The 27,050-nt window shown below is 41.0% G+C and overlaps 1 protein-coding gene and 1 long non-coding RNA gene across 7 annotated transcripts; one reads left to right on the top strand and one right to left on the bottom strand.

Moving 5' to 3' along the window:
- Positions 1-1,275: 1,275 nt before the first annotated feature.
- Positions 1,276-26,353, bottom strand: letm2 (leucine zipper-EF-hand containing transmembrane protein 2). 6 transcript variants are annotated; one of them, XR_006309919.1, is made up of 12 exons: positions 25,135-26,353; positions 19,918-20,218; positions 13,970-14,042; positions 9,626-10,055; positions 9,251-9,394; positions 8,461-8,598; positions 5,927-6,130; positions 5,550-5,669; positions 4,871-4,987; positions 3,544-3,672; positions 2,452-2,739; positions 1,276-1,830 (listed from the first exon to the last, which is right to left on the bottom strand). XR_006309919.1 is itself a non-coding variant. In XM_043681454.1 (11 exons), exons 2-11 carry the CDS (start codon positions 20,171-20,173, stop codon positions 2,683-2,685), a joined length of 1,668 nt encoding a protein of 555 aa, XP_043537389.1. In that variant the 5' UTR covers positions 20,174-20,218; positions 25,135-26,353; the 3' UTR covers positions 1,276-2,682. The 6 variants fall into 6 exon arrangements, 5 of the variants coding, with proteins under 5 accessions (XP_043537389.1, XP_043537390.1, XP_043537391.1 ...); XM_043681454.1 differs by having other exon boundaries at positions 1,276-2,739; XM_043681455.1 differs by having other exon boundaries at positions 1,276-2,739; positions 25,961-26,353.
- On the top strand, positions 6,036-13,960 carry LOC122543123. Its single transcript, XR_006309920.1, has 3 exons — positions 6,036-6,147; positions 9,277-9,581; positions 13,245-13,960. It is a non-coding gene; the product is annotated as an uncharacterized LOC122543123 (long non-coding RNA).
- Positions 26,354-27,050: the final 697 nt, after the last annotated feature.

Raw genomic sequence — 27,050 nt, 5'->3', positions numbered from 1 at the left:
TATGCTACTTTCTCCCCACCCCCACCCTCCTCTAGCTTATCTCTCCACGCTCCAGGCTCACTGCCTTTATTCCTGATGAAGGGCTTTTGCCCGAAACGTCGATTTCGCTGCTCCTTGGATGCTGCCTCTTCCAGCACCACTAATCCAGAATCTGGTTTCCAGCATCTGCAGTCATTGTTTTTACCTCATTGTTTTTACCTACCTGATTTTTGCCCTGTAGATTCTTGCCGAGGAGTCAGCTTCCAATTCTTACAAGGGGCCCTCAGAGTTTGAACTTGATCCTGATGATATGGGAGAAAGTGAGGACGGCAGATGTTGGAGATCAGAGTCGACAGTGTGTTGCTGAGAAAGCACAACAGATCAGGCAGCATCCAAGGAGCAGTAGAATTGACTTTTCGGGCATAAGCCCTTCCTCGGGATTCATTCGGGTTTATGCCCGAAACTTCGATTCTTCTGCACCTCGGATGTTGCCTGACCTGCTGTGCTTTCCTAGTGATATGGGGATGGGTTCTGCTCCCAGGCCCAGGATGGCCTTTACGAAAGACATTTGGTGGTGGGGATGGTGAGACAGTGTAGGAAATTAATCTGAAATATTCCTGTGGGGCCTTCCAAAAAGCTGAAGAAATTTCCCTTTGTCTTTAGCTCTGTCATCTCCTCCTTTCAGTCATTAGGTTTACCTGGATCTTGAAAACAAATGTGCAGTGACTGACCGTTCTCCTTACATAGGAAAACAAGATTATGGGACTTTGGAGCAAGGTTTGGCCATTTTAGTTTATCGGGCCTGCTCCACTATTCAGTCAGATCATGATCATTGTACTGTGGTTGAATCTCCATCTTCCTGCTGACAACCCATAATTCTTGACCTCTGGCAGCACAGTTGTCAAGGAGTCGGCAACCTACGTCTGTTTAAATGGTCAGAGGTGGTCAGGTTTCAGGCATTATGTTATAATATTCTTTCTCGTCCTGCTTTTGGAGCTGAGATAGTTTTTAAATGGTCAGAGATGAAGTTGTGATTCAGGTGATGTGTAAACAGAACCTGTTTCTGTGTCCTTCACCCTTGTGGATATTTGATAGTTCTCTCTGTCTGACCAACAGCTAACCAAGCACAAAGGCTCTGACTTCAGGATGGGGTTCCAACTTTAATTTTGGGTCATCTGTGCTGAAAGCCATTGACTGCTTTTATTGTATTCTACAGAATGCCATTCACTGAAGGTTGTTCCAGCTCAGGACCTCATGGTGGACTAACAATATTTCTTCATTTTTTTTTTGTCTGCTTCGGAAGACAGTGGAATGGATTATTCTAAAGATTTTAATGTCTTTTTGCCAGATTTCACCAGATGACATTATGTGCTGACCATGTGACTCAGCAGTAATCAGGTCACCATTTTATTTTTTTGAAAAGACATGGAAACAAGAATAAATGGCCAGAATTCAAACAGTAAGTTTAGGTATTGATAGAAATTTGTTTCACTATCTTCAGTGACTGCGTGATTGCATTTGAGAACTGCAATTCTGATCATTGACATAACGAAAGGCATGAACAAAATAACTAATCGAGTTGACCCCTCCAAAAGCTGAGTGTCCGATGCTTCATCTTCACTCTGTGATGGAAGGATGCTCAGTTTCTCCATGGACCTTTGGATCTCCAGTGTTGCAGCTGAATAGGTTTGAGTCCACCCATTTCAATTGCACATCTTTCAAAAGACCACAACAATATGTTGGCATTTTCTTAAAGATGTTTGTCCTTTTCTCTTTGTCGTCATCGGAGCATGGGGAATAAACAGTTGCTTGGATTACTCCAGGGCCAATTCTCTCTGCACCCAACAGCATCTGGAAGGGGGGAAGCAGATGTTTGTGCTGCTTGGGAAAGTCACAAAACGAGAGCAACTGATTTAAAACATGATAGGCAGTGTTATAAAATATGGTGATGTCTTCAGTGGTGGATTAAGAAAACTGTGGACTTCTGCAAGGGTGAAGAAATGACATGTGCTGTGCTTTGTTCAAATATCAACAAACACCAGGTAATTAAGTTAAAAGTGTTATCTTTTTAGTCTCAGCATAAAGCTCCTGTATAGTCCCAGTTGGTTTTATTCTTGTCAGTATTTTATCAGCACCTCGATCATGCCACGTGCCATGGTGGGATACACCAGTGTACAGTTAGTGTGGTCCTGTGCTGATCACTTTGGTTGGTATCTGCTATTACTGCTATAAATATAATCACATCAGAGATCACAGGAAAAAATCAACACGAAGCTGCACTGTCTGTGCAGGTTTGTGTTTTTCCCTGTACTAGTGCCATAACTATATTGCAAAATATTCACACTGTTTTGCACAGGGTGTGACTGTGCATTGAAGAAGAAGCTTTCCCTAGTTACACCCCAGCATCACTGTCCTGCAGCAAATAAGACAAACCTGTAGTCTACATATAGAATCTTGTCTTAATCACATTACCTTTCCTTGTTCAAATGTGTGCTCTTTGGTTGCAGCTTTTGTGTGCTTATTACCAAGCCATCTGCAAAGTGTTTGCACCCTCAGTACATTATAGAAGCATCAACAGCGACAATAGTATCAAAAGTCCTCAAAAGTGTCCATTTGGTGGAGTTGTCCTAATATGGATCAACTGAGATGACAAATACTCTGGCATGAGGAGGTCGTCCCTTTCTCCAGTTTTTCTGACTTTGTTCATCCTGAACCATTTGCAGAGGCCTTAGTTTTTTGGGCCTCTTCTCCATCTGTAGACTGAGAAATGGCAGAGATTAGAAAAGACATTGGATAAAGTCAGCCAGGAGCAGAACTGTAGCAGGAGGTTGGAAGAACACAGCAAGCTGGACAGCATCAGGAGGTGGTCAAGTCAATGTTTTGGCTCAAGACATCAACGTCCCCACTTCCTGATGCTGCCTGGCTTGCTGTGCTCTTCCAGTCCCCTGTTGTCAACCCTTGATTCTAGCATCTGCAGGCTTTTTGTCTCTAACCAAAGGAGCAGAACTGTGGCCAGAAGCCAGTCACAATGAGATTCAAGAGAATAAACTCTGGATGTTTGTGAACTTCTGCTCACCGAGGAGGCAGCAAACTCCAGCAACTTGGAGATGTAACCTTGCTGCCACTATCTCAACAGATTCACACAGGCCTCCAGTCCGTGCCTAGGACAACTTAGAGCAGGAGTTAAATGCCCACCATCTTATGCCATGTGCCCACTCCCTGGCTCAGAGCAGCAGGAGCAGCTGCCTCCACCCCCAATCTTCTGCAGCTCAGAGCAAGGGAAGGAGCTCAGTACCCATTGTGTCATGTACCATGTAATTTCTGTTTCAGATGAGAGCAGGAGATAAGAGAGTGCCCCAATCTCTGCTTCTCCTTTTGCTTGGATAAAGTGTAGGAGCTGAGGCATCCAGTCTTGCCCAGCTCAGAGTTGCAGTATTATCTGGGCACCCAATGTCTCCTGACCGTGCCCAATCTGTCTTGGATCTTGTCTTCAAAAGTGTTCTTTGTCATCAACAAACTGAGCAGAGATGAATGCTGATCAAACTCAATAAGTCACATTCATACCTTCACGTTTTTCAATGTTGGTGTCAAGTCAGACAATGAATCTGAAGATGGCGGGGTTGACGGTTCAGTGGTGGTTTTTCCCTTGGGTTGTTCCTCTGGTTCTTTCTTCAGGGTACCAGTAATGCCCAGCTGGAATGTAAAGTCCATAACAGATATACGTAGTATTAAACTGATTGCATCTTGTTGAATTGTATTTAACTAGGTGTTCACTAAATATGCATCTGCAAACTACTGACATTCCTTGTAGAAAAATGATAACTCCTATTCTTGACCTCTCAAACCTCAGTTATCCTGCCAGAATTGAAAAATCTACTTAAAGGCCCCACTGAAAGCAACCTCAGGTGGATTTGAACAGATGTGCCAGGTGCTTAAAGTGACTTGCCTGATTATTTTCCAAGTCTCACCTTGACTCTGGGTAAATTTATATTTGGGACCCATATTAAGAACAGTCATATGCGTTGGGCGGCACGGTGGCACAGTGGTTAGCACTGCTGCCTCACAGCGCTAGAGACCGGGTTCAATTCCCGCCTCAGGCGACTGAGTGTGTGGAGTTTGCACGTTCTCCCCGTGTCTGCGTGGGTTTCCTCCGGGTGCTCCGGTTTCCTCCCACAGTCCAAAGATGTGCAGGTCAGGTGAATTGGCCATGCTAAATTGCCCGTAGTGTTAGGTAAGGGGTAAATGTAGGGGTATGGGTGGGTTGCGCTTCGGCGGGGCGGTGTGGACTTGTTGGGCTGAAGGGCCTGTTTCCACACTGTAAGTAATCTAATCTTATAGCACAGCTGGTACTTCCAATCGGCAGAACCCATATATCCTTTCCTTCTGAGTTATTTGGCCATATTGCTGCAACTCTCTCCCTGCAACAACACTGTTCATGTACTTACACAAAGGAGGCAACAGCAATTCAAGAAGGCAGCTCACCATCAACTTCCAAAGAGCAGCTTGGGGGCTGGGCAATAAATACCGCCCAGCTAGCAAAGTCCACATCCCCTCAATGAATAAAGAACAGTGCCTATTGAAAATGTTTAAATGAATAGCTGGAATCTTGCAACATGTTGCATTATCTTTGTGCATCCTATTTGCCTTCACTGGAATATAAGGAAAATCCTGCAGAAATTGGAAATCTGAAACAGATTCAAACACTGCCGGAGAAACACAGCAGATTTCAAGTCCATTAACTAAATTTCTGTCTCTCAAGATGGTGCCAGATCTGCTGAATCTCCCCAGCATTTGCTGTGGTTGTTGCCTTCACTGATCTGCTATTTACAACAAGTTCAACTTAAATACTAATACAACCTTGGAAAGAAATTCATGCAAGAAGAAAGATCACCTCAATTTTTGGCACTTTCTGTACAACAGTTTTTGGTTTGATATCAGTCAGGTACATAGCACGAGACAACAGTAGCAATGATGGAGGTACGTTTTCTTTCAGATGCAACTGAAGCCACTGCAGAAAAAGGAGTTGATTTATTTGTCAAGTTGTACTTTTATGTGGAGAAACTAAACATCAGATCTGCAATTAAGAGGAATCAAAAAAGAAATTGTGTTCTTACTGCTTCTTTTGAGAAATTGTACTTCATATGGTACACTGTAAATATTTGTGCTGGAGAACATATTCTAATGCTTGTAAACAGAAATCCATTTGGCCTTCCAATGACATGTATGACAAGGTTATATCCCACCTGTACCTAGATCTTCATATTGATTTATATAGGGATGATGTGGTCACAATGTGTGAAAAGCATTGCACCTGGAAAGGCAATGTTGTGTATCACATCAAGGGAAGTATGAAAATGGCCCCAATTAGTTTCTGGCCTGAGTTACTCCCATTTGCTAAATCCGATGGACCTTGGCTGATAAGCAATATTAAGAGGTTGTATCCAGGTAAAATAGTTGGGAGTTTTCGAGTATAACTACTTTAATATGTTATAAATGGCTTTACTTGTTTCATTTGCATTTTGTTGACACAAAGACATTGCAATAGTGCACAATTCTACCATATCCATCACCTGTTTGAGCTGATCTTGGAGCTGTTTCTCTGTCAATCCTAATGATCTCATTCCCCTTGCTCTGCATGCTGCCTGCAGTTCTGACACAGTCAAAAATTCACATCCTTCTTCAGCGATCATCTGTAATTTATAGACACAATAGGGATGACCAATTACTGAACATCACAAAAAAATTATTTTACACAGAGGATTCAACTGCTTTGTGATTCAGTTCTTATAATAAATCGGGGTCAACATTTTCGTTAAAATTATAGAAGTGTTAACTGTCTTAAAGCTGCAAGTTCAACTTTTGTTTTAAATCGTGGATAGTAGCTTGCTAGAAAGCTATAATCTTTGCTTTCATAACTATACAATAATGTTTTTAATTTTATACTTACTTCATCATCTGCTTTTATGGACCTCAGTTCCATTTGAAGCTGGAAGCGAAGCAGGTTGTTTGTGCCAAAAGGTTGGAGTTCCAAAAGCCTGCACAGGGCCACCAGCTGAGGACGGGTCAGGTGCTCCAGTGTCAACTCATCTTCGAAGTGCTTGGAGAAACGCACGATGTCCTGCGTGCTTGGACTTTCTCCTGAGCGACGGACCTTGAAAATTTGGACAGGTAATCAAATATTCAGCTTCATAAATTTCACTATTCCCTTTTATAAAATGTAAGTTAATTCCAATTGATTTGATATGTAGTCAAAGTAATAAATTGGGTTTTCATTGTTCAAACGTTGTCTGAAAAATTAACATTTTGTAGAATTTAAAGTGCATTTTTAAACACAAACCAAAATGGAATTTGAGACAATTGCCTGACAATAGCATTTGAACTGTCCTGAAATTAGTTTGTGCTGGATGAGGAGCAAATGAGGGCAATGTCTATTTTTTTTAAATGCGCACATTTCAACAAATTTCCAAATATAGTGGACTAATAAGGTCAAATATTACAAATAAGTATGGTTCAAAATTAAATCCACTCCCAACCTGAGTCAGGGACGAAGAACTTGCGTGAATTATTTAAATATCTTGTTCAAATCAATGGAAGTGTTTTGGTCCATTTTACAATTGTTTATCAAGTTTGTTACTTTGTACTAGAAAAATCTGCTCTCTGCAGCAGATGTTAGAGCAACTGTTATAGAAACCTCATGCTGTGCACATCTGCCAAATTGTTCTCATAAATGTACCTTATTGTGTCATATGCCTGCACAGCAATAAAGACCAGTCATAAAACAGAAGTACCAATGACACTACATTATGGATTTACTATAAATAGCAGCTGCAACCAACATGATTATTGTTCTTCTGATAATTTTAAATGTTTTTGATCATGTGTAGAACAACGATATCATGAAAATCTTAAAACCCAATCAATGACTTGGCAAAGAATGGCAATTTTTGCTTTGTTGAACAGATAGATACAATCCGAATTGGACAAGAGATTTGAAAAATAATTTTGCCAAAGAAAAAGTTTATTCAGCTGTTCAAAGATACACCTGCCTTAAAGTCTCCTCAATTCATCAGTCATTTTTATTAATTCATGGTTCTGTACATGTCACTGGCTTCACCAACATTTACTGCTTAAACCTAATTACCCAGAGGGCAGTGAAGAGTTTGAGAGTCTGGAGTCACATGTTGGCTGGACAAGGCAAGGATGGCAGATTCCATTCCCTAAATGACACTTGTAAACTTGATGAGTTCCTTGACAATGGTTGCCATTAGGCCAGATGTTTATACCCAGAGTTTTTTTCAGATTTCACAATCTGCCATAGCAGGATTTGAACCCATGTCCCAGACAATGAGTTTGGGGTTCCAGATAACTAGTCAGGTGACATGAAATGACAAAAATAAAACCAATGAAGGTTATGCACATGAGATGCTAAACTGGACTGACAAAGCAGGGGGCGCGAGTTGATGTTTCTCCTTGTTGGGAATCATGAATGATAGGTCATAGATTTAGGCTGAGCGATGTCAGATTTAAAATAGAGATGAAGAGGAATTACTTCTGTCGAAAGGTCATAGATCTTTAAAATCCAGAGTGATGGACATCGGGACAATGAATACGTTAAACAAGATGATAGATTTTTAATTTATAATGGGTTAAAGGTTATGGAAGTGGATAGGAAAGTGGGCTTGAGGCATAGAGGAGATCACTCATCATCATATGAAATAGGCACAAGGGGCTGAATTTCTTACTGCTGCTCCTGGAGGTTTGAAAAATGTGAGATGATCTGATTGAAACACATAGGATTTTTAAGGGACTTGACAGGATAAATGCTGAAAGTACGTTTCCCCTCATGGGACCAGAAGGAATAGTCACAGAATGAAGGGGAACCAATTTAAGACTGGACTGAGGAGGAATTTCTTCTCTCAGAGTACTGAGTATTTGGAACTCCTTGCCACACAGAGCTGTGTGGCCAGTGTCCTGGTGTATATTTAAAGCTGAGAAAGATAGATTCTCCATCAATAGGGCAATCGAGGGTTACGGGGAAAGTACAGGAAAATGGATGTGTGCAATGTCAGATCAGCCATGATCAAGTGAATGGCAGAGCAGGCTTGAGGTACCGATCTCTATGGTCTTATAGTTCTGATGAATTTTCAAATGATGTGTGAATATTTGTTTCTCAGACTGGAGCAGAGTAAGTAGAATGCTTCAGGGGTTGGTGTTTGGGGTTACTTGAGCCAAGCCTTCAAAATGCTAAAACAAAAAAAAATTCATGTGCTTTCTTTCTCTCCCCTTTAAGATCAGCATTTAAACAATTGAATTTTTGAGCATCCCCTAGGACAAAGACAACCCTCTGCTCATGCCTCCATTCAGCCAGCTATTAGAAAGTGTACAGTACAAGGTCATTTCTAATGGTCAAACCAGCCTTTTTATGGAATTATGTGGCAGCTGTTTCACAATATGAGATATGCATGAATGTTTGAAGCAAACCTTCTGTACATAGGAAGAAAACTGTTTGGTAGCCTCTCCACCCTTTGCTTTATTTCTTTTAGCCATTTCTGCAATAGTTTCTTGGAGAAATTTTGCAACTTCAAGTTTTGCTGCCAAGGTATTTCTCTGATTTTCTTCCTAGAAAAAGAAATGATCAAATCCAATGAGATGAAGTTCTTGCATGTATTTTACCTCAATTATGGAACTGTAGTTTATAAGACATCTGGCATCATGATCAAAGTGCTTTTATTTGCAACTTTTCAGAACGAATAAAAAATGCAGCTTTGAATGAATATTCTAACTGTCTGTAATGTTGAACACCTGCTCGGCATATTCTTAAATATTATTAGGTACAAGACTAATCAACATTGTAAATTTTCTTTGAACAGGGAAGCCTGACATGTCTGAAATGGCACTTGTCAGCCAGCATTTTTTTCAGTTGGACTGCATTATGCTCGATAGTTCACCTGCTTTTTTGCTATGTGGAGATTGGCTGAACCAAAATTACTTTAGTGGAAGGAATTTAATCAGAGAGACAGTATTCCTCAGCCGATTCTTACTACCTGGCATTTGAGAGCGGTAAAGTTTTGTGTGGCATCACCCTTTTGCGTGCTATCTCTTCCACTTTCTGCTCCAGTCTTCTCTCAGTTACTCATTCTCCCCAAATGGCACCTTTCATTTTGTCACTTTGAGCAGCTGGCCCATCCTTAGCTGGTGGCACTGCGCAGGCTTTTGGATGATAAAAGTATTTCATCAAACTGAAAACTTGTACAGAAATAATCCCACCAACCTTTGACATTTTTGTCTCAAATGTAGATGGCAGCATCCCTGGAAACAATTTCAGAACAACTGGCAGCAGAAATTCCAGAAATGGCACAATCAGAAAGATCATGAATGGAAGTAGGCGGAAGAGGTCAACACATGTTCGTATAAGCTGGAAGAATTTACACAAGACAAAATGCATGAGTATTACTGCAAGGGCAGGACTTGCTATTCTCTCACCTGATATGTGCACAATGACCATGCTGGTGCAGTCTTCAAGGGAAGATACTCAGTACTTCAGAACAGGAGAGGAAGGAAAAGGATACTTAGAAAACCCGAATTTTACCACAAATAAACAGGTAAAATGTTTTGAAATGAATTGCAGCTGTAAAATCCTACCTACCCTTCGCCTCTCTCTCCGGGTAAGCCGATGTCCAACAAATAACCTTGACAGGATCCTCACTGCCACCTTTGTGTCAATCCAAAGTAATCGGAATCCGTTGTAGTAATGTTTCAGTTCACTTATAATTTTCTGCTTCCAGGTTGGCTTCACAACAACTTTTTCAGTTGTTCGGGAAAGTGATTCTTCTGTCTCAGACTTTGGTGTATGTTCATTTTTGTCGGAAGAATCTTTATTCACTTTAAGAAACCGAACCGACAGGTGGTATTTGCACTTAGGTATGAAAGGAGAGTGTGGTAAACTGCAGGAGAGAAGAGGCCAGGTCCTCCCAAGTCTTTTATCTCTGGGATATAGTCTGTTTGAATGAAAATCATGGACCTGGAGAACCACAACTGAAGCCCATAAATTGCTATGTGTGAAACAGCACATTCCTCTGTTTTTAAATAAAAAGCATTATATTTTGAAATGTATATTACTAACAGTGACATTTCAACACAGAAAAATATTTTATTATGTACTTGGAGAACACTTGTTATGTCTAATATCTTCCCACTTTGTGCAATGCACAAAATTAGAAATTTCATTTTGATTCCAACGTCCAAATCGCTTCTGTGAAAAGTGAACAGCCTCAGTCCCAGCTTTGTGAGACACCAATTTTACTCCTACTAATAAGTGCCATTTAGTCCCAGAGCTCTGCTTTCAGCTTTGAAACCAGCAAGCAATCCACAGCATAAACTTATTCCCAACTCCATGTTTTCTGATCTCATTCCTCAGTTGATTCTGAGGCAAATTATTGAAACGTTTTGAAATTGCAAATTAAGCACATCCACTGTATCCTACCCTACCTTCTTAACAAAATTAAATAAGGTTTGTCAGTATAGACTATTCATTGTTATATTTCCCACTTACATGTGTTCTCCTCTACTTATCTTTCTTCGGGTTTCATTTATTTTTCTTCCAATCAATGTTTAACTGACTGGTTTGTAATTGTGGAGAGAAAGAGGAGTTAATGCTTTGGGTCCATTGACCCTTCTTCGGAACTGAAGGACAGGTTTGGAACGATCGTATTGAAGAAGGGTCAATGACCCCAAAACATTAACACTGTTTTCTCTTCACAAATGCTGCCAGACCTGCTACGTTTTTCCAGCAATTTCTGTTTTTGTTTGATTTCTAGCATTTGCAGTTCTTGGGGGTTTTTTTTGTTCTTAACTTGCCTGCACATACTGTTTCCCTTAACAAAAATAAAGGAATTGCATTAGCTATCTGCTAGTTCTGTGGAATTATATATTTACTATTATTAAATATGGATAGTAATATCTATGTTATCTCTTTCTTTAATTCATTTAAATATCTGGATGCCATCCATGTAGACTAAAGCCTCTTGCCTCCTTTGAGTTCACTGCATTCTTATTTTTTTTAAATTAACTGACTTAATTACTTGTCTCAGCATTAATGTCATGTTTCCTGTTCTATCCCTGGCAAACAATGACGCCAAACATGTAAAACATTTCTGCTATCTGTCTGTCATTATCTGTGGAATAATCCAGACTATTCCTTAATGGTCTCATTACCATCACATACTCCTTTTGCTCATTGATGTGTTGTAAAATATTTCACAGTTTTATTGTTCCTCGTTTCTTTTCCATTTTTTCCACTTTTCTTTTACTTCTCTTGTAAACTTTTCACATTTTCTATCAATGTGCATTTTTTTTGCTCCCTGTGCACTTGATGCCTGCTTCTTCCCTAAACCTCAGTTGTTCCTTTCTGACTTTATTCATCTATGGAACCATACAAATGATAAATGTATGTTCTTGGTGTTTAGCATTTAGCATATGTTTATCCTGTTTGGAGTGCCCCCTCCCCCATTGTTGCTTTGCATTGCTGTTTGCCAAGCGCGTTGCCCATATTATTTTCTTAAGTTCTCATCCCAGCCCCTCAAACTCAGCTTGTCTCCAATGTGAAAATTTGTTTTTTTAAAAAGATATTTTTGTCATTGAGTGAATTATATCATGGACAAATGCTCCCATACTTAACTAAATTATTCTGGTTCATACTCAGTAACCAGACCCAATAGTCAAACTTTCCTTGCTGGGTTGTGATAGATTGGGTGAGGCAGTAGTTCTGGACACACAATGGATATGCCATTATCTTGTCTCCTTTGCTTAAATCTTCTGTCTAGTTAATATAAGGATAATTGAAATCACCCATGATTATTGTTTGATGACGTTTACATAACTTTCTAAATTGTCTATGTATTTCTTTCACTATCTCCCATTATGTTTCTGTACTACACCTAAAACTGTGATCTTTGATCTGGGTCCAATATGAATCCAATTACTGTCATGCTGATTGCTGCATCCTTTTTCGCAGCCACCATTGTTATTCTGAATAAGAGCAGCTATTCCATGTTCCAAAATATCTTGTATCCTGCAGTGTTTAAGACCCAATCATGATATTTCTGTTAACAAGTTTCTGTAATGTTCATTAAGCCTGGTTCTTTGAAATACATTTACTGGAGCAGATAGGACTTGACCCAGGTCTTGTGACTGAGAGGAAGGGCGACGTCACCACTGCCCCATTCTATTGTATTATGGATACTATACATTGCTGTTCAGACATTTAATTTGTTTTTAGTCGCATTTTCTCTAAATCTACGTTGAACTGTTTTTTGACACCCATTCTTGAAATGTAATATTTTTCTTCCATCAGAATCCATTAATTCTTTCCTGTGTTCTCCTGTTCTCCTTTGTTTATAATTTAACTGATGGGCGGCACGGTGGCTAGCACTGCTGCCTCACAGCGCCAGAGACCCAGGTTCAATTCCCACCGGTTTACTCCAGGTGCTCCGGTTTCCTCCCACAGTCCAAAAATGTGCAGGTCAGGTGAATTGGCCATGCTAAATTGCCCGTAGTGTTAGGTGCAGGGGTAAATGTAGGGGAATGGGTCTGGGTGGGTTGCGCTTCGGCGGTTCGGTGTGGACTTGTTGGGCCGAAGGGCTGTTTCCACACTGTAAGTAATCTAACCTAATCTAATCTAATGATGACAGATTCTTCCTGCTGCCTTACTCCTTGAAAGCCTTTTTCTGCCAGAACACAAGTCCCATCCTGGTTCACGGGAGCCAATACCACTGGTCCAGCTCCTTCCTGTTTCAACTGCTGCCAAAAGTCAGTGAAAAGAAATTCCTCATTCACACTTCAGCTCTTTAGCCACACCTTAATTCTCTTGATCTGCATGCTCCTACATCAAATTACATGTGAATCTGGAAATAACGCTCCAGGTTTTTAATCTGGAGTCTAAGTCTTGATACTCTGCACAGAACCGGCTCAATCCTCCTACTTACTTTATCGTTCCATGATAGACCACAAGAACTGCACTTATCCCTGCCATTTCCAAATTTGTGTCCAGCTACTGTGTGATGTCCCTCACTCTGATGCAAGGTAGGTGACACATCCTTCAGGATTCTTGGCTGCAGAGAAGGCTAGCTATCACCTTAATTATTCTTGGGAAGTTCCAATCCTATTGTTTTCCCTACCTGTACCCTGTCATGACCAACTGAGACAGCCTTCGGAGCCATGGTGCACTGTCACTGTACTTGCTATTAACTTTCTCCTTGTCCTCACAGGTATCGAGTACATTGGATCTGTCAGGCAGGACCAGGGTCTGTGGTACCTCCTGCTCAATCGCCTCTAAATCCCAATGAACCAACTGTGGAAAATCTCTTTGGTCCAATCACATACTGGTGTTTCACCCATGATTTTCCTACATAAGTGCAAACAGTTAGCTGACAATTCCATGGTGTCCAGCTCCATTCACAATTCTGCTAATAATGAGGTAACCAATGCCAACTTGCAACAAGACTGACATTCAGGAATTAATGTTCATGCCATCTTACAGCCAGGGAATGACCGCACTGAGTAAGAAATCCAAACAATTATTGACAAGTCTGCTAGAATTCACATTTTAGGGGAAATGGTGGTAAAGTAGTAATGTCATGGGACTAATAATCAAGAATTTCAGATTAATGTTCTGGAACATAAGTTTGAATCCAATTGTCAAATGTGAATTCTATTGCATGCCTTAAAGGCAACTGTGTAACAACTTCAGATTGTCATAAAAACCCTTATAGTTTATGAATGTCTCTAAGGGAAGGAAAACTGTCACCCTCACCTAATCTAACCTACACATCACTCCAGACAAGGGATTATCAATCTTATTTTAGAGTATAAATCTAGGCAATCTCCTGGATCTGATATTGATCATTTATCTCATTAGAATCCAACTGATTCACAAGGTTTCCAAGCTAACATTTTCTCTTTTTTTCATAAAAACAAGGATTCATTATCTTACCTTGATTTGGCAACAGAGGTAAGTAAACTTGGGCTGAAATAAGCCATTTCCTCAGTAAGTACAGCATGTATTCCTAAATGATAAGAGTACAGTAATGCAGCTATTTACAAAAATTAACATCTTGACAATACACGTCATTGAGGCAGTGTTAAATTCAACAAATCAGATGGTAGTTCATGATTTTGAAACCATAGTCAGGAATGAACTTGGATCAATTGCTGGTTCACAACAGCGAAGCTAGCAAGACTTTGATCATTGTGATGGTAAGCAGAGGAAACTTGGCTATTGGGTATTCCTGATTATCGTCCAGCCATGACCTGTATGAGAACAAGCACTGAACAGTGCTAAGGATGGAGTTAATAGCTTCAGGATGAGAACAGGGATTTGGCAGAAAATGTCATAAGAACAGAAAATGCAGAAGCATTTCAGCGATAATTCTGTTTTCAAATGGAAAACATCATAAATTTTAAAAATAATTTTCTGTTAGCACTTGGTCAATAAATAGAATATACATTTCTTGCTGGCTCAGATCATCAACACAATTCTTGTGCAAAGATTCCATTCACACAGAAATTGTTGGCAATACGTTAAAATATGTCACCTCAAAATGTAAAGCATTGCTCAAAATCTATCCATCAGGGATATAGACTAAGTTCCCATGTAAAGTTTAAGGTTGAATTCCTGAACATCATATAATACCAACGAGAATTATGTTCTTGTGGATATTTTTTTCTGCCCAGAAAATTGAATGAATGATTTATTGTCACTTACATTTTTCACTTTTTTTTTGTTAAAAATACAATATGATCCAGCACCATTTTGACTTTCAGAAGATATTCAGATACAAAATTGAAATTAAAAATAGGACTTAAGTATAAGTTAAAAACAGTCATCTTCCTTCTTGTGTTCCACAGAAGAACCGGGTGGGGGTGGGGTTCGCCACTTCGGGTTCCGGGCATTGCCCTAGCATCACAGTCCATTCCAGCAGTACCCAATCGGGCCTACTGCATTACAGCAGCTGAAGCCCAACATCTCTAATTCAGACACCCCGCAGATGCTGCCATCTCCGCCAACATCGCCATGATGTCCATTCCGCCAATGCCAGTGCTAAACACAACCAATGTTGTAGTTGCTGATCCTCAGGTACCATCTTTCACCACTGGGCCTACATCACTGACTTTGCCTCCACTGACATAGCAACCGTCGATGCCGATACTGGGTCCCAAGCTTACCTCTCTGCCAACTCCTCTGCCGCCATCTTAGTGGAATCTCCTGTCATGAGTCTGCGCTGGGCTTGCTGCAACCGAGCTCTTCACAGGAGGTAAGTACAAGAAGAAAGAAAACAAGGAAACAGGCAAAAGCTGGGACCCCTGCTGTTCAGTTGCTTACTCAGCCACCTTAAATGTTGCAAATAATGCATAGGTTGAAATACTAGAGTGTAAATGTGTAGGATTACATATTTCTCAGGGAAGGGAGGGTCACGTTTCTAAGCCAAGTTCCTTCAAAAGGAAGAGGTGTTGTGTGTCTTAAGAAGTATAGGGTAGATAGGTCCCCGGGTCCTTAGAGGATCTATCCCAGAATGTTGAGTGAGGCAAGAGAACAAATTGCTGGAGCATTGACAGACATCTTTGTATTTTCTTTGGCTACACATGAGGTCCCAGAGGACTGTAGAATAGCCAATGTTGTCCCATTGTTTAAGAAGGGTAGCAGGGATAATCCAGGAAATTACAGGCATGTGAGTCTCATGTCGGTGATAGGGAAGTTATTGAAAAAGTTTCTCAGGGACAAGATCTATACGCATTTAGAAGCAATGGACTTAGTAGTGATAGACAGCATGGTTTTGTGCAGGGGAGGTCGTGCATCACTAACTTGATCAAGTTTTTTGAGGAGGTGTTGAAGATGATTGATGAAGGAAAAGCAGTGATGTTGTCTTCGTGGACTTCAGTAAGTCCTTTGACAAGGTCCCTCATGGCAAACTAGTCTAAAAGGTGTTATTGGGGTGAGCTGGCAACATCGATACAGAACTGGCTTAGTCATAGGAGACAGAGGGTATGGGTATAGGATGCTTTTCAGAATGAAGGGCTGTGACAAGTGGTGTTCCACAGGGATCAGTGCTGGGACCTCTGTTGTTCATGATATACAGAAATGATTTGGATGAAAATTATTAAGTCTAATTATTAAGTTTGCAGATGATACAATGATTGGTGGAGTTATGTATTGTGAGGATTGTCAAACCATACAGATCAGTTGGAGTTTAATCAGTTGGAGACAAATGTGAGGTGATGCATTTTGGAAGGTGAAGTGCGGGTTGAAATTATACAGTGAATGACAGAACCCTTCGGAGTACTGATATGCAGACGGATCTGGGTATGCAGGTCCACAGACGACTGAAGGTGACAGTGCAGGAAGATAAGGTAGTAAAAATGCTAATGGCATGCATGCCTTCTTTGAAAGGGGCGTTGAATAAGTTCAACAAGTTATGTTGCAGTTTTTATAGAACTATAGTTAGGGCACACTTGGAATATTGCGAACAGTTCTGGTCACCACATGAACAGAAGGATGTAGATGCTTTGGAGAGGGTACAGAAAAGATTTACCAAGATGTTGCCTGGTATGGGGGGATCTTAGCATTGACAAAAGGTTGGATAGACTGGGTTTGTTTTCACTGGAATGCAGGAGGTTAAGGGGCAATCTCATAGATGTTTTTATGATTGTGAATAGCATGGATACAGCGGAAAGTATGAGGCTTTTCCCCAAGATGGACAGGTCAATTATCAGGGGGCACAAGTTCAAGGTGTGAGGGGTGAAGTTTAAAAGAGAAGTGCAAAGCACATTTTTCACACAAAAGTTGGTAAGTGTCTGGAATGTGCTGCTAGAGGAGGGGGTGGAAGCAGACACAAGAGCAGCATGCAAGGAGCACCTGGAGAAATATATGAATAGGAAGGGCAGAGAGGAATTCAGATCCTCTAAGTAAAGACACTTTTGGTATAGAAGGACAAAATGTGTCGGCACAGGCTTGGAGGGCTGAAGGGCCTGTTCCTATACTGTACTGTTCTTTGTTTTTTATTCACATATGAAATAACTTGCAAAATTAAACAAATCACCAAATACACAAAACAAGTGTACAGCAATTTTCTCTGCAAAAAGCCTTAAACTTGGCATTGAAATGCTGTATGTTTCTAACAGCGAACATGAAGAATGAAAACAAGTCTTTAAAAATTTGCCTTTTAAGAAACGCAATATAAATGAAAACATTGTAAATAACTGTTGAAAATTACCTATTTAATTTCAGATTGAATCAGCTCCATCTAGTGACAGATATTGGTCAATGTAGGCTGCCAAAGCCATGGACTATGTGCACCACCAGCTTCTGTCACTAGATGGGACAAGCACTTCAGGCATCAGAAAGGGAGCAAGAGCTAAAATGGTCTTAACATAAAACAGGGACTTCAAAGCTAACAACAGAGAATGGACAGGAGAACTGGAGAGAAGTGGGTCACAGGGTAGGCGGGGATGCAGGCTGGGTTTCACAGTGGAGCAGCTTAAATCTAACTGTGAGGTTAGAAAAGGAATTTCTAAGCAGGTGCACTGAGGGAAAGGTCTTTGTCCATGAAGACCACAGAACTGGAAGTCTGTGGCAAATAAGAACAAAGCAAAACACAATGTTAAATGGATATTTTGGAACTCCTGGAATCAGTTAATAACCTTAAAGTTAAAAACTGCTGTGACATAAAAAAGACAGCAAACATTGAGCATAAAGCAGGAACATTTTGTATCAAGAATTTTGTTTCTCTGTCAAGAAAGCACAGCCGGAACAAATGGAGAAATGAAAGAAGGTTGTATATTCAAGAACGTCACAGATAACTCAATTTCTCGGGTGATAAACTCTTGATGCTTTCTTACTTTGCTTGGCATTACAACATTGGTACACTGTTGTCTGAACCCTCCCCTCACCTGAGTTAGTTTAAAACTTCATCCATGGTCCAAGTTATAATTCACTGGAACAGCGATCCGAGCCCAGTTTAAGTGGAATAAATTCCAACAAAGTAGTTCCTATTTTCTCAAGTGCTTATGCTCGAGTAGAATGAATTCAAGTGCCTATGCCATTCTTTCAGCCATGCATTTATTTTTCGAATCGGCTTCATACAATGCCAATTGGTGCCTGGCTCAAGTAACAGTAAGGGATTACTACCACTGAGCTTGTGCATTTTAATTTGGACTGGCACATTTAAAATTATTTCCAATTCTACCTCTTACCTTGGTTCAATATGGATCCTGACAACTGAATCCTCATCGCCCCCATTCCACTTGAATCTCCAGTCACAAGGAGATATCCTAAACTTTAACATTGGCCAAGCACCAAACCTTTGGAGCTTCTGCATTCTCCTGTGCAGAATGGTGTTTATTCCCCTGATATACTGTTGATGGTCACTGCACGTTGCTTTCTGCTTGCCCACAAACGGTCTGTTTGCTCATTCACCTTGCAGTCCATGTTCTCATCTGGAAAAGTTAGCAAGAACCTCAAACCTTTTGGGAACAATCTGTTGTTGAGACTCCTCCATTATGACTCAATGGATACCCATTGTTCCCTGATTCACTGTCACACTCTTCCATCCCTGACATTTGGTTAACTCAAATACCTCCTGGAATAGAATGTCCATGTCATGCTTCCTCTCCCTGATGTTCTGCAGTGTATAAAACTGACACTCAAGCTCAACAATTCTGAGCCTCAGTTGCTCAAGCTGCAGTCAGTTGCTGTAGATACAGTTGTCTGTATTGCCATGAATTTCACAGATTTTCACACACTACTGTCATGGGACATGACCAGTCCTGGGAAGATTTTCTAATGCACTTATTCACCAATGTTGGTATACACCTCTGCAAGAGATGGTATCCTGGCTTCAAGGTAGGGACACTACCACTGCACCAAAGGAGACCCCTCCAGATCTTTTTATTATTAATATCTGGAAGTGTTATAGCAAACAAAAGGCTATCCCACCAATTAATCATTAACTTATTTTTTGTTTTTGCATGTCAACTTATCACCATTTGAACACTCATGCTGCCCAGTGGATACTATCATTTTTGGCAATGCAAACCATCAAAGTGAGTGAGGGGTAGGTTGAGTGGAAAGGATGGAAAGCAAAATGTTCCAAGTCTTGATATTCTTATTTATTTAGAGTCAATTAGCTATTAATTTAGTTAGAGTAATACAACTTTGTCCCAATCACACACTTACTAACTACTGGAGGGAGAACAAGAGTGTGTGAACAGGGCACTCAGTAAAGCACATACTGTGTAAACTAAGTATTAGGACAATAATACAGTTCCTACTTACGGTTTTCCCTGCTGGGTTGAAATTCTGTAACTACAAAACTAAAAAGAGAAATCTCTGCTGAGGAGCTTTCACCTCACTGAGGAGACTTCAGATAAACCAATATCTGTCAACCAGATCTGAAACCGTTATAACAGCTGTGATGAACTGTGACATGCAGCTACGGTAGTCCAAACATTTAAAATATTCAAAATGAAACAACACACAATTTTTGAAAATAAAAGTCAATTCACCCTGACTAACAAAGTTAAGAAAAATCCAGGATCCAGACCCTTTACCAAAAACTAATCCGTTATTCCTTTGTGCATATGTTATTTGCATGCCACGTTTTGGTGAAATTCATCATCATTTTTGAGATATATTGTTTACAGAAATGCTGAATATCTAACCAAACCACAATGGCAGAGATAATAAAAGGCTGATGCTTCTCCCTCTCCACCAAATTCCCACTTGTACCAAATTCCTGATTTAACATTCAGGTCATAGAGCACTTGTTATCAATGTGTGCTGAGTTTAGACAGTGAATGTTGATGATGAATGGGGTCATTACTCAGTCTACATGCTTCCTCACTCAATGCTTATTTTATACATAGCCAGCAGGGGTCAGTACGGACCTACATCAGGTACTTGATTGTCATTCCTCTCCCTCACCCCGGAGAACCAATACTGTTGCTCAAACTGAGACCAGGTATAATCACCAGCTGCTGCCGATACAGACTTTTTCTCCTTCCCTTTTGCATGTATTATGCCACAGTAGTCTGGTTCAAAATGGAATGCAAGAATTGTGCTGGGTTTAATTCTGTCTTCCCACAACAGATGACACATATTTTGGTGCAGCAGAGTAAACAATATCCACATAACAAGGAACATAATAGCTGATGCTGAACTCCGCCATTACAATCCAAATCAAATCATCTGCAAGAGAAACACTGCATATTAGAACAATTGCGAACCAGAAAAAAAAACAAATAAAGATGTAAAACTGAGTTATGAAAACATTTAATGGTTACACATGCTAATGATATGATACATAACAACAAAATGGGGAAAAGATGAAGAAAAAAATTGATTTTTTTTTAGCTTTAAAGCTACAGGTTCAAAATCATAATCCTCACTTCAGTCACTCCATCACTTTACTTCTAAAACTTGAATTCAAAATTATGTGCAACTTCAAAGCTATTGTTCCTTTCACAAAGAATTCCTCAACGATAATTTGATTTCCACACCATGTTGAAAAAATATGTTGGCAGCCACTTTTAAACAAAGGTGTGAGAATTACACACATTCTATCTCAATTTCAAGGTGGTGCATTCTCACTGCTGTTATCACTTTGCTGAAAAGGAAGTTGTCATGACTTGATAAAGAAACCATGACTAAACTTGAGCAAATCAGTTAAGTCCAAAGTTCTTCCAAAGCTCACTTATACAATTTATCAAATATATGGCTCACAAGAATGTTACAATCATTGTTGGCATGGGTTTCAGCCATGTGTACAGCTGACAAAACAAGATTGCTTGAATTGTGAAACAAGATAAATTGTCTTCCCAAACTTCAGTTGTATTTTAAAAAATAAAAAAGTTGCTCATCTAACAATTATTGGGATTAGTTTAAGCATATCAGCACATCATTATTGATGACAATTGAAGTGGGAGTTGACACAGGGCATGCTGACACGGGACACAGAAACAAGTTGGCTGCTAAGCCATAAATTAATTGGTCACTTAGCACACAAGATGGCCACTGAGCCATTACATGGAAAAAAGTATACACACATACTGCCTGAGGCTAACAGGATACTGACACAACAGACACAGAGCATTGGTGATTAGTTTAAGGCAGGTGGAAGACAGAATACACATCAGTCATGTCTACTGCCCACCGAAATGTCTGAGTCCAGCCACCAACTACAGTAGAAATATTAACTACCTGGGACTGCTTGTGTAAAAGTGTTAGTACTTCAGATCTGCAGTAATGTAAAACGATTTTCCTTCTCAGGAAGAATGATCATGACCACTGAAACTGACAATGATTTTGTAATGTTTTCTGTAAACAAACCATGCTGAACAAACAAAGACTCGATATCGAACTATTGTACGACAAAATGTATAAAGTATCATGACATGCTCAGAGAGTCAGAGGAGGCTCACAGCTGACAGCCGTGCTGATGAGCATCTTTCTCTTACCGGAGCTCCGGTTTCTTTATACTATAAACTCTGTCGTTGAATCCCAATTCTGACACTGAGACTGGTGATTTTCCACACAACACAAGGTACCATTAATGTGTTTTAACTCATAAAGACAAATTTGGAACAAGGTGCCAACACGAGCTACAATATCTGCAGAATGAAGGGGAATGAACTACAGGGTGACATGCATTCTTAGGAAAAAGCTGGTAGACAGACAGGATGGGCCCAAAAGTCTTGCTTGTTGCTGTCTGGTAAGAACAATGAGTCAGAAAGTAAAATTGATGATCAGTCACTTTTGTTTTGAGGTTGGGAAACAAACTATTTCATGCTGGCAAGGATCATCATGTACAACAGTTTTCGTACAGATGCTGAAAAAAAAACACTGGATCCGTGTACAAGACAGTTTGATGAAGGTGTGGGGTAGTGTGGATTTCAAACCATTTGCCAGCCATCCACTCATTTCAAACATATGGAAAACTGAAGCCATTGGCTTTGTCCTCACCCAACAAACTCCACTAACTTGAATCTGAATCCTTACATTTGGTATGGTGCTCAATTCCAAGCTTCAATTCTGAACAACATCCTCCAAAATACAGATGCTTTCCAACTCCACAACATGGCCAGCCTTAATTTCCGCCTCAACCATCAGCTGCTAAAGCTCCTTTCCACATTTTTTTCAATACAGACAACTTGTACAAACCTCTTTTTGCAACACTGCCATTCACCACTCAGTCTGTTGTCCACATCTTACCAAGCATCAAATTTAAATGTTAATCAATGTCAATCCATACATGACTTTATCTTTATATTTCAGCTCCACGAGAGCCTTCAAATTCCTTCCCCTAACTGTCTACTGCTCCAGCATAGTCCTGTAACTGGTCAGATCCTCACAGAATCTTTTCAGTTTCAGTTAGATCAAGTATTCTTCTGAACGCCACCGCATCAAGGACTATTCAGCATCTGCAGTCATTGTTTTTACCTCAAGGACTATTCCAGTCAACCGAGAAATACATTCGGCAGCACCACTGACATAGTCACACTGGTGTTTGGAGACAAGGAATTTAAATCTTGTGCCAACTGGGAGACTGAATGGCTGTCTGAAGACTTGGTTTGATGGTGCACTTCAGCTGCACTGTGTCAGTTGGGACAGTCTCGCTGGAATACAATAACATTTACTTAAAAAGGCATGGACTAGTCACAGATAGTCAACATGGTTTTCTTAAGGGAATGTCATGCCTTTCAAATTTGATTGAATTATTTGAGAAAGTGATAAGAATCAAAGAGGGGAGTGCAGTAGATGTTGTCTACATTGAAGATTTTACTAAGCTGTTTCACAATGTCCCACAGGGCAGATTGTTCCACAGGGTAGAAAACGTAAATGCCATGGAGGACAGGGTAATGTGTCAAATTGGCTCCCAAATTGGCTTAGTAACAGGAAACGAAGGGTAATAGTCGATGACCGCCTTTGTGAACAGAAAGCTGTTTCATTTGATGTTCCACAGGGCTCAGTATTTGGACTCCTGCTGTTGGTTTTGTACATTAATGATTTGGACTTGAACATGGGAGGCACAATTTGGAAATTTGCAGACACAAAAATTGGCCATGTTGTGGATAGTGCAGAGGACATCTGTAAGCTCCAAAATAATATAGATGGGTTGATGGATGGGCAGGAAAGTGGCAGATGGAGTTCAACTTGAAGGAGTTTAGAAAGATTAAGGGGGATCTAATTGAAACTTACAGAATACTTAATGACCTGAACAGAGATGGAAGATGTTTCCATTGGTAGAAGAGATGAGGTCCTGAGGGCACAGCCTTGGAGTAAACAGAAGACCTTTTGTAACATAGATAAGAGGAAACTTTTTTTTCATCAGAGAGTGGTGAATCTATAGAATTCAGTGCCACAGAAGTGATTGAGTGTATTTAAGGTGGAAATAGATAGGTTCTTGGTGGTCATGCGGATCAAAGGTTATGGGGAGAAAATGGGAGAATGGGGGTGAGAAACTCATCAGCCATGATTGAATGGTGGAGCAGACCTGATGGGCTCAATGGCCTAATTTCTGCTCCTATGTCTTGTGGTCTTATAAGTGTGAGATATTGCATTTAGGGAGATCAAACAGGAAAAGGGAACATACAATAAAAGGTAATATACTGAGAGGTGAAGTTGAAATGAGAGATCTTGGTATGCAAATACACAGGTCCCTAAATGTAGCAGTACAGGTAGATAAGATTGGAAAAAAGACATAAAGAATGCACTCATTTGTTGGCAGAGGTACAGAATACAATAGTAGGGATATAATGATGAAATTATGAGATACTAGTGAGGCCACAATTGGAGTATTGTGTGCGGTTCTGGTCACCATATTACAGGAAGGATGGAATTGCTCTGGAGAAAGTGCAAAGAAGTCTTGGTAGAATGTTGCCTGAACTGAAGAAGTGTTGCAATGAGGAGAGGTTGGAGAGCTTGGGGTTGGTTTCCTTGGATAGAGAAAGCTGAGGGGTGACATGATGGAAGTCGACAAAATTGTGAGGTGTAGAGAGAGAGAAGGCAGGAGGAACCCATTTCTCTTGGCAGAGAGTTTGAAAACCAGGGGGTCAGAGATGCAAGCTACTGGCAGAAGGATAAGACGAGACGTGAGGAAAAACTGCAGGGAGTGATGGGTATCAGGAATTCGCTGCCTGAGTTACTGCTGAAGGCAAAGACCCTCACACTTTTTTTAAAAGCACCTGGTTGGTCAGCTGCAGGACTTTGGTGCCTGTGTGTGGGAAGACAGGACCAGAAAGGAAATCTGAGGGGTGACCTTATAGAGGTTTACAAAATTATGAGGGGCATAGATAAGATAAATAGACAAAGTCTTTTCCCTGGGTTGGGGGAGTTCAGAACTAGAGGGCATAGGTTTAGGGTGAGAGGGGAAAGATATAAAAGAGACCTGAGGGGCAACCTTTTCACACAGAGGGTGGTACATGTATGGAATGAGCTGCCAGAGGATGTGATGGTGGCTGGTACAATTGCAACATTTAAAATCCATCTGGATGGGTCTATGAATAGGAAGGGTTTGGAGGGATATGGGCCGGGTGCTGGCAGATGGGGCTGATTGGGTTGGGAAATCTGGTTGGCATGGACGGGTTGGACTGAAGGGTCTGTTTCCATGCTGTACATCTCTATGACTCTATGACTTTGGTTGGCATGGACAAGATGGGCCCAATGGCCCCCTTCTGACCTGAATAATTATTTTTGTAGTTGTACGGTTGTAACCTCTTCGGTAATAGTCTGATCAGGAGTTGCATATCCGTTCCATTAAGACTAGATACGGTGCAGCTGAAGTGCACCATTGACCCAAAATTTGATGCACCATCAAACCGAACCATCAATTTGCCTGACTGACTGGTTGTCCTCTCAGATGAGGGGAAGCCCAGGGCTGCAGTGTGATGCTGAAAGTGGTATTGCACTCAAGAGATTGCGTCATTTGGTACTTGTCTTGGAAGAGCTGCAGCAGCATGAGTGGGAATGGGGGAAGGGCAGCATCCCACCGCCAGGCCCGTTTCCATGGAAACACCAAGCTTCCCCTTTATCCGCGCGTTGGGGTGGGTGCACTTCCGTAGGCCGCAGCTCGTCGCTTCTCCATCGTCGTTCCGCCGCACACTCACCGGGTCCGTGGGTTGCGCCGGTGTCACCCATTTTCCCTCCCACTGCACCGGTGCGAGGGGGGAGTTTGGGGTCCCGGGTGAGGGGGTTTTGTGAGGTCGGGTAGGGTCGAGGGAATCGGTCCTTTACAGAAGCAGCCTCGCCACCGTAGCGCGGCCGGCGGCACCCCGTAACCGCCGGCCTCGAGATTTAACGGTTCTTCTTCAATGGAGTGGGGTGGGAGGGGGTCACGGGGGGGTCACCAACTGTCAAACCGTCGAGCGGCCTTGGCTCGCAGCGCCGCCTCTCAACTGCGATTGATGGCCGGACGCACCAACGGCAAGGCCGGAAACCCAGATTGATGGGCCTCCGGGCCAATGGTACGCGGGGAAAGGGTGGGCGGGACCAGCTGAGCTGCCGGGCCACCTGGACGACGGGGTCCAGGTCAAGGACGGACATGTCCAATGTCTCTGAAACTATAAGAGGAAAGCGGTATGTTTGGGTTCAACCGTGTGCGAGCCTTTCAACACTTATTTTTCTCGGCCCTGGACGTTTGTTTGCGTTCATTCCGAACTGGCCAATATCCTTTTTGCAGTTCCGTGAAAGAATTGGCAAGAGCGAAGAGTCTCTGATTTCTTTGACCATCGTATTAGTATACAACACCTGCCCACGCTATTTTCACGATTTATAGTCAATCTTAGTTCCAAAGTCAGTTGCAAGGCCTCTTCTCCAGGCTCGCTGCTCCAAGTGCATAAAGTTAACTTATCCCTTCCCCCTATCACAACGTTGTTCCAGAAGTTCATTCAACTGAAGCATTAACTGTTTCTCACTTCACACATGTTGTCTCACCTGCTTATAACTTGCAGAATTTTCGTTGGTTGCCTTTTCACTTGTTTTAGCACTTGTACCTCTCTCTCGTCCAAAATTTATGATCAAGCCTCATTTCCAAATTTGACCAACATAACAAACAGGACTTGGACCTGAGTGAAGTCCGATGTTGTGTTTCTTGTGTTCACAATCTATTATAATAGCCCTTATATAACTGGTTTATCTGTTTTTCAATCATAGCTTTTCCCTATTATGACTGTCTTCGATGCTGCAGTCGTGTATCTTTTAAAATGCTTATTAACAATGGTAAATTGTCTTGTAAGTAGTCCCAGGTAATGTTACTTTTTGTGGATTAGTGGTGCGTCTTCAAATAACTGAACTACTTTTGTGTTGCCTTCTGGTCTTTCAGTAGATTTAATGGAAATCTATGCATCACAGCTTTCTGTAAATCAGAGAAGTTGCAATAAATCATATCTAAAAAGCAATGCTTATAGCTGGAGTTAATTTAGTTACTTAATTCATGTTTCAGATTATTTGATACTTTTCTGCAAACAGTATAAAAACAATCTTTTGTTCATACCAAGTTTTCTTTCTCCTTTATTTCTTTCTGAACTTTCCAGTTGTGTGTACATCTCAAGTGATTGTGCTTCAGACAATATACTGCATAAAGCAGCAGTGTCTATAACAACCATATTCAAGAAATGCATTTTCTCCTCAGCCTTTGGTTTCCATTCTCAGGTTCGAATTTCCTCTGCAAGTTTTGTTCCACACATCTGCTCCCACCTCCCCTCATGGTTTCACAGGTTTCTTCTGAAGAAGATTGACACTGAACTTGACTCTGTTTCTCTCTCTACAGATGCTGCCAGATCTACTGAGTTTGTCTAAGATTTTTTTTTATTTCTGATATTGAGCATTGGTTGTATGTGTGTATGTATAAGTGAAGACATATTTCACTTGAGTGAAAAATAATCTTCGACTGACCTACAGCAGTGCCAGCATAAGAAAGCGACTACTAACACTTTCTCAAGGGCCATAAGGGAAGGACAATAAACGCTGGTCTTGTCCGTGATGCACACACTCCATGAAAGATTAAAAATAAATGGAATGCAAT

Source organism: Chiloscyllium plagiosum, chromosome 42 (genome assembly GCF_004010195.1).
Source record: "Chiloscyllium plagiosum isolate BGI_BamShark_2017 chromosome 42, ASM401019v2, whole genome shotgun sequence".
Lineage (NCBI taxonomy): Eukaryota > Metazoa > Chordata > Chondrichthyes > Orectolobiformes > Hemiscylliidae > Chiloscyllium > Chiloscyllium plagiosum.
The sequence above is the reverse complement of the archived record's forward strand: the minus strand, read 5'-3'. Positions and strand labels throughout refer to the sequence as shown.

Bases quoted from the DNA above. Each gene is read 5' to 3' on its own strand.
- letm2 (XM_043681454.1), bottom strand. From the start codon at position 20,173: ATGTTCCTTGTTATGTGGATATTGTTTACTCTGCTGCACCAAAATATG. The intron at 10,056-13,969 runs GTAAGATAATGA...ATTTAAAAACAG, and splicing joins ACCTCTGTTGCCAAATCAAG to AGGAATGTGCTGTTTCACAC. The intron at 9,395-9,625 runs GTAGGTAGGATT...AAATTCTTCCAG, and splicing joins CCCGGAGAGAGAGGCGAAGG to CTTATACGAACATGTGTTGA.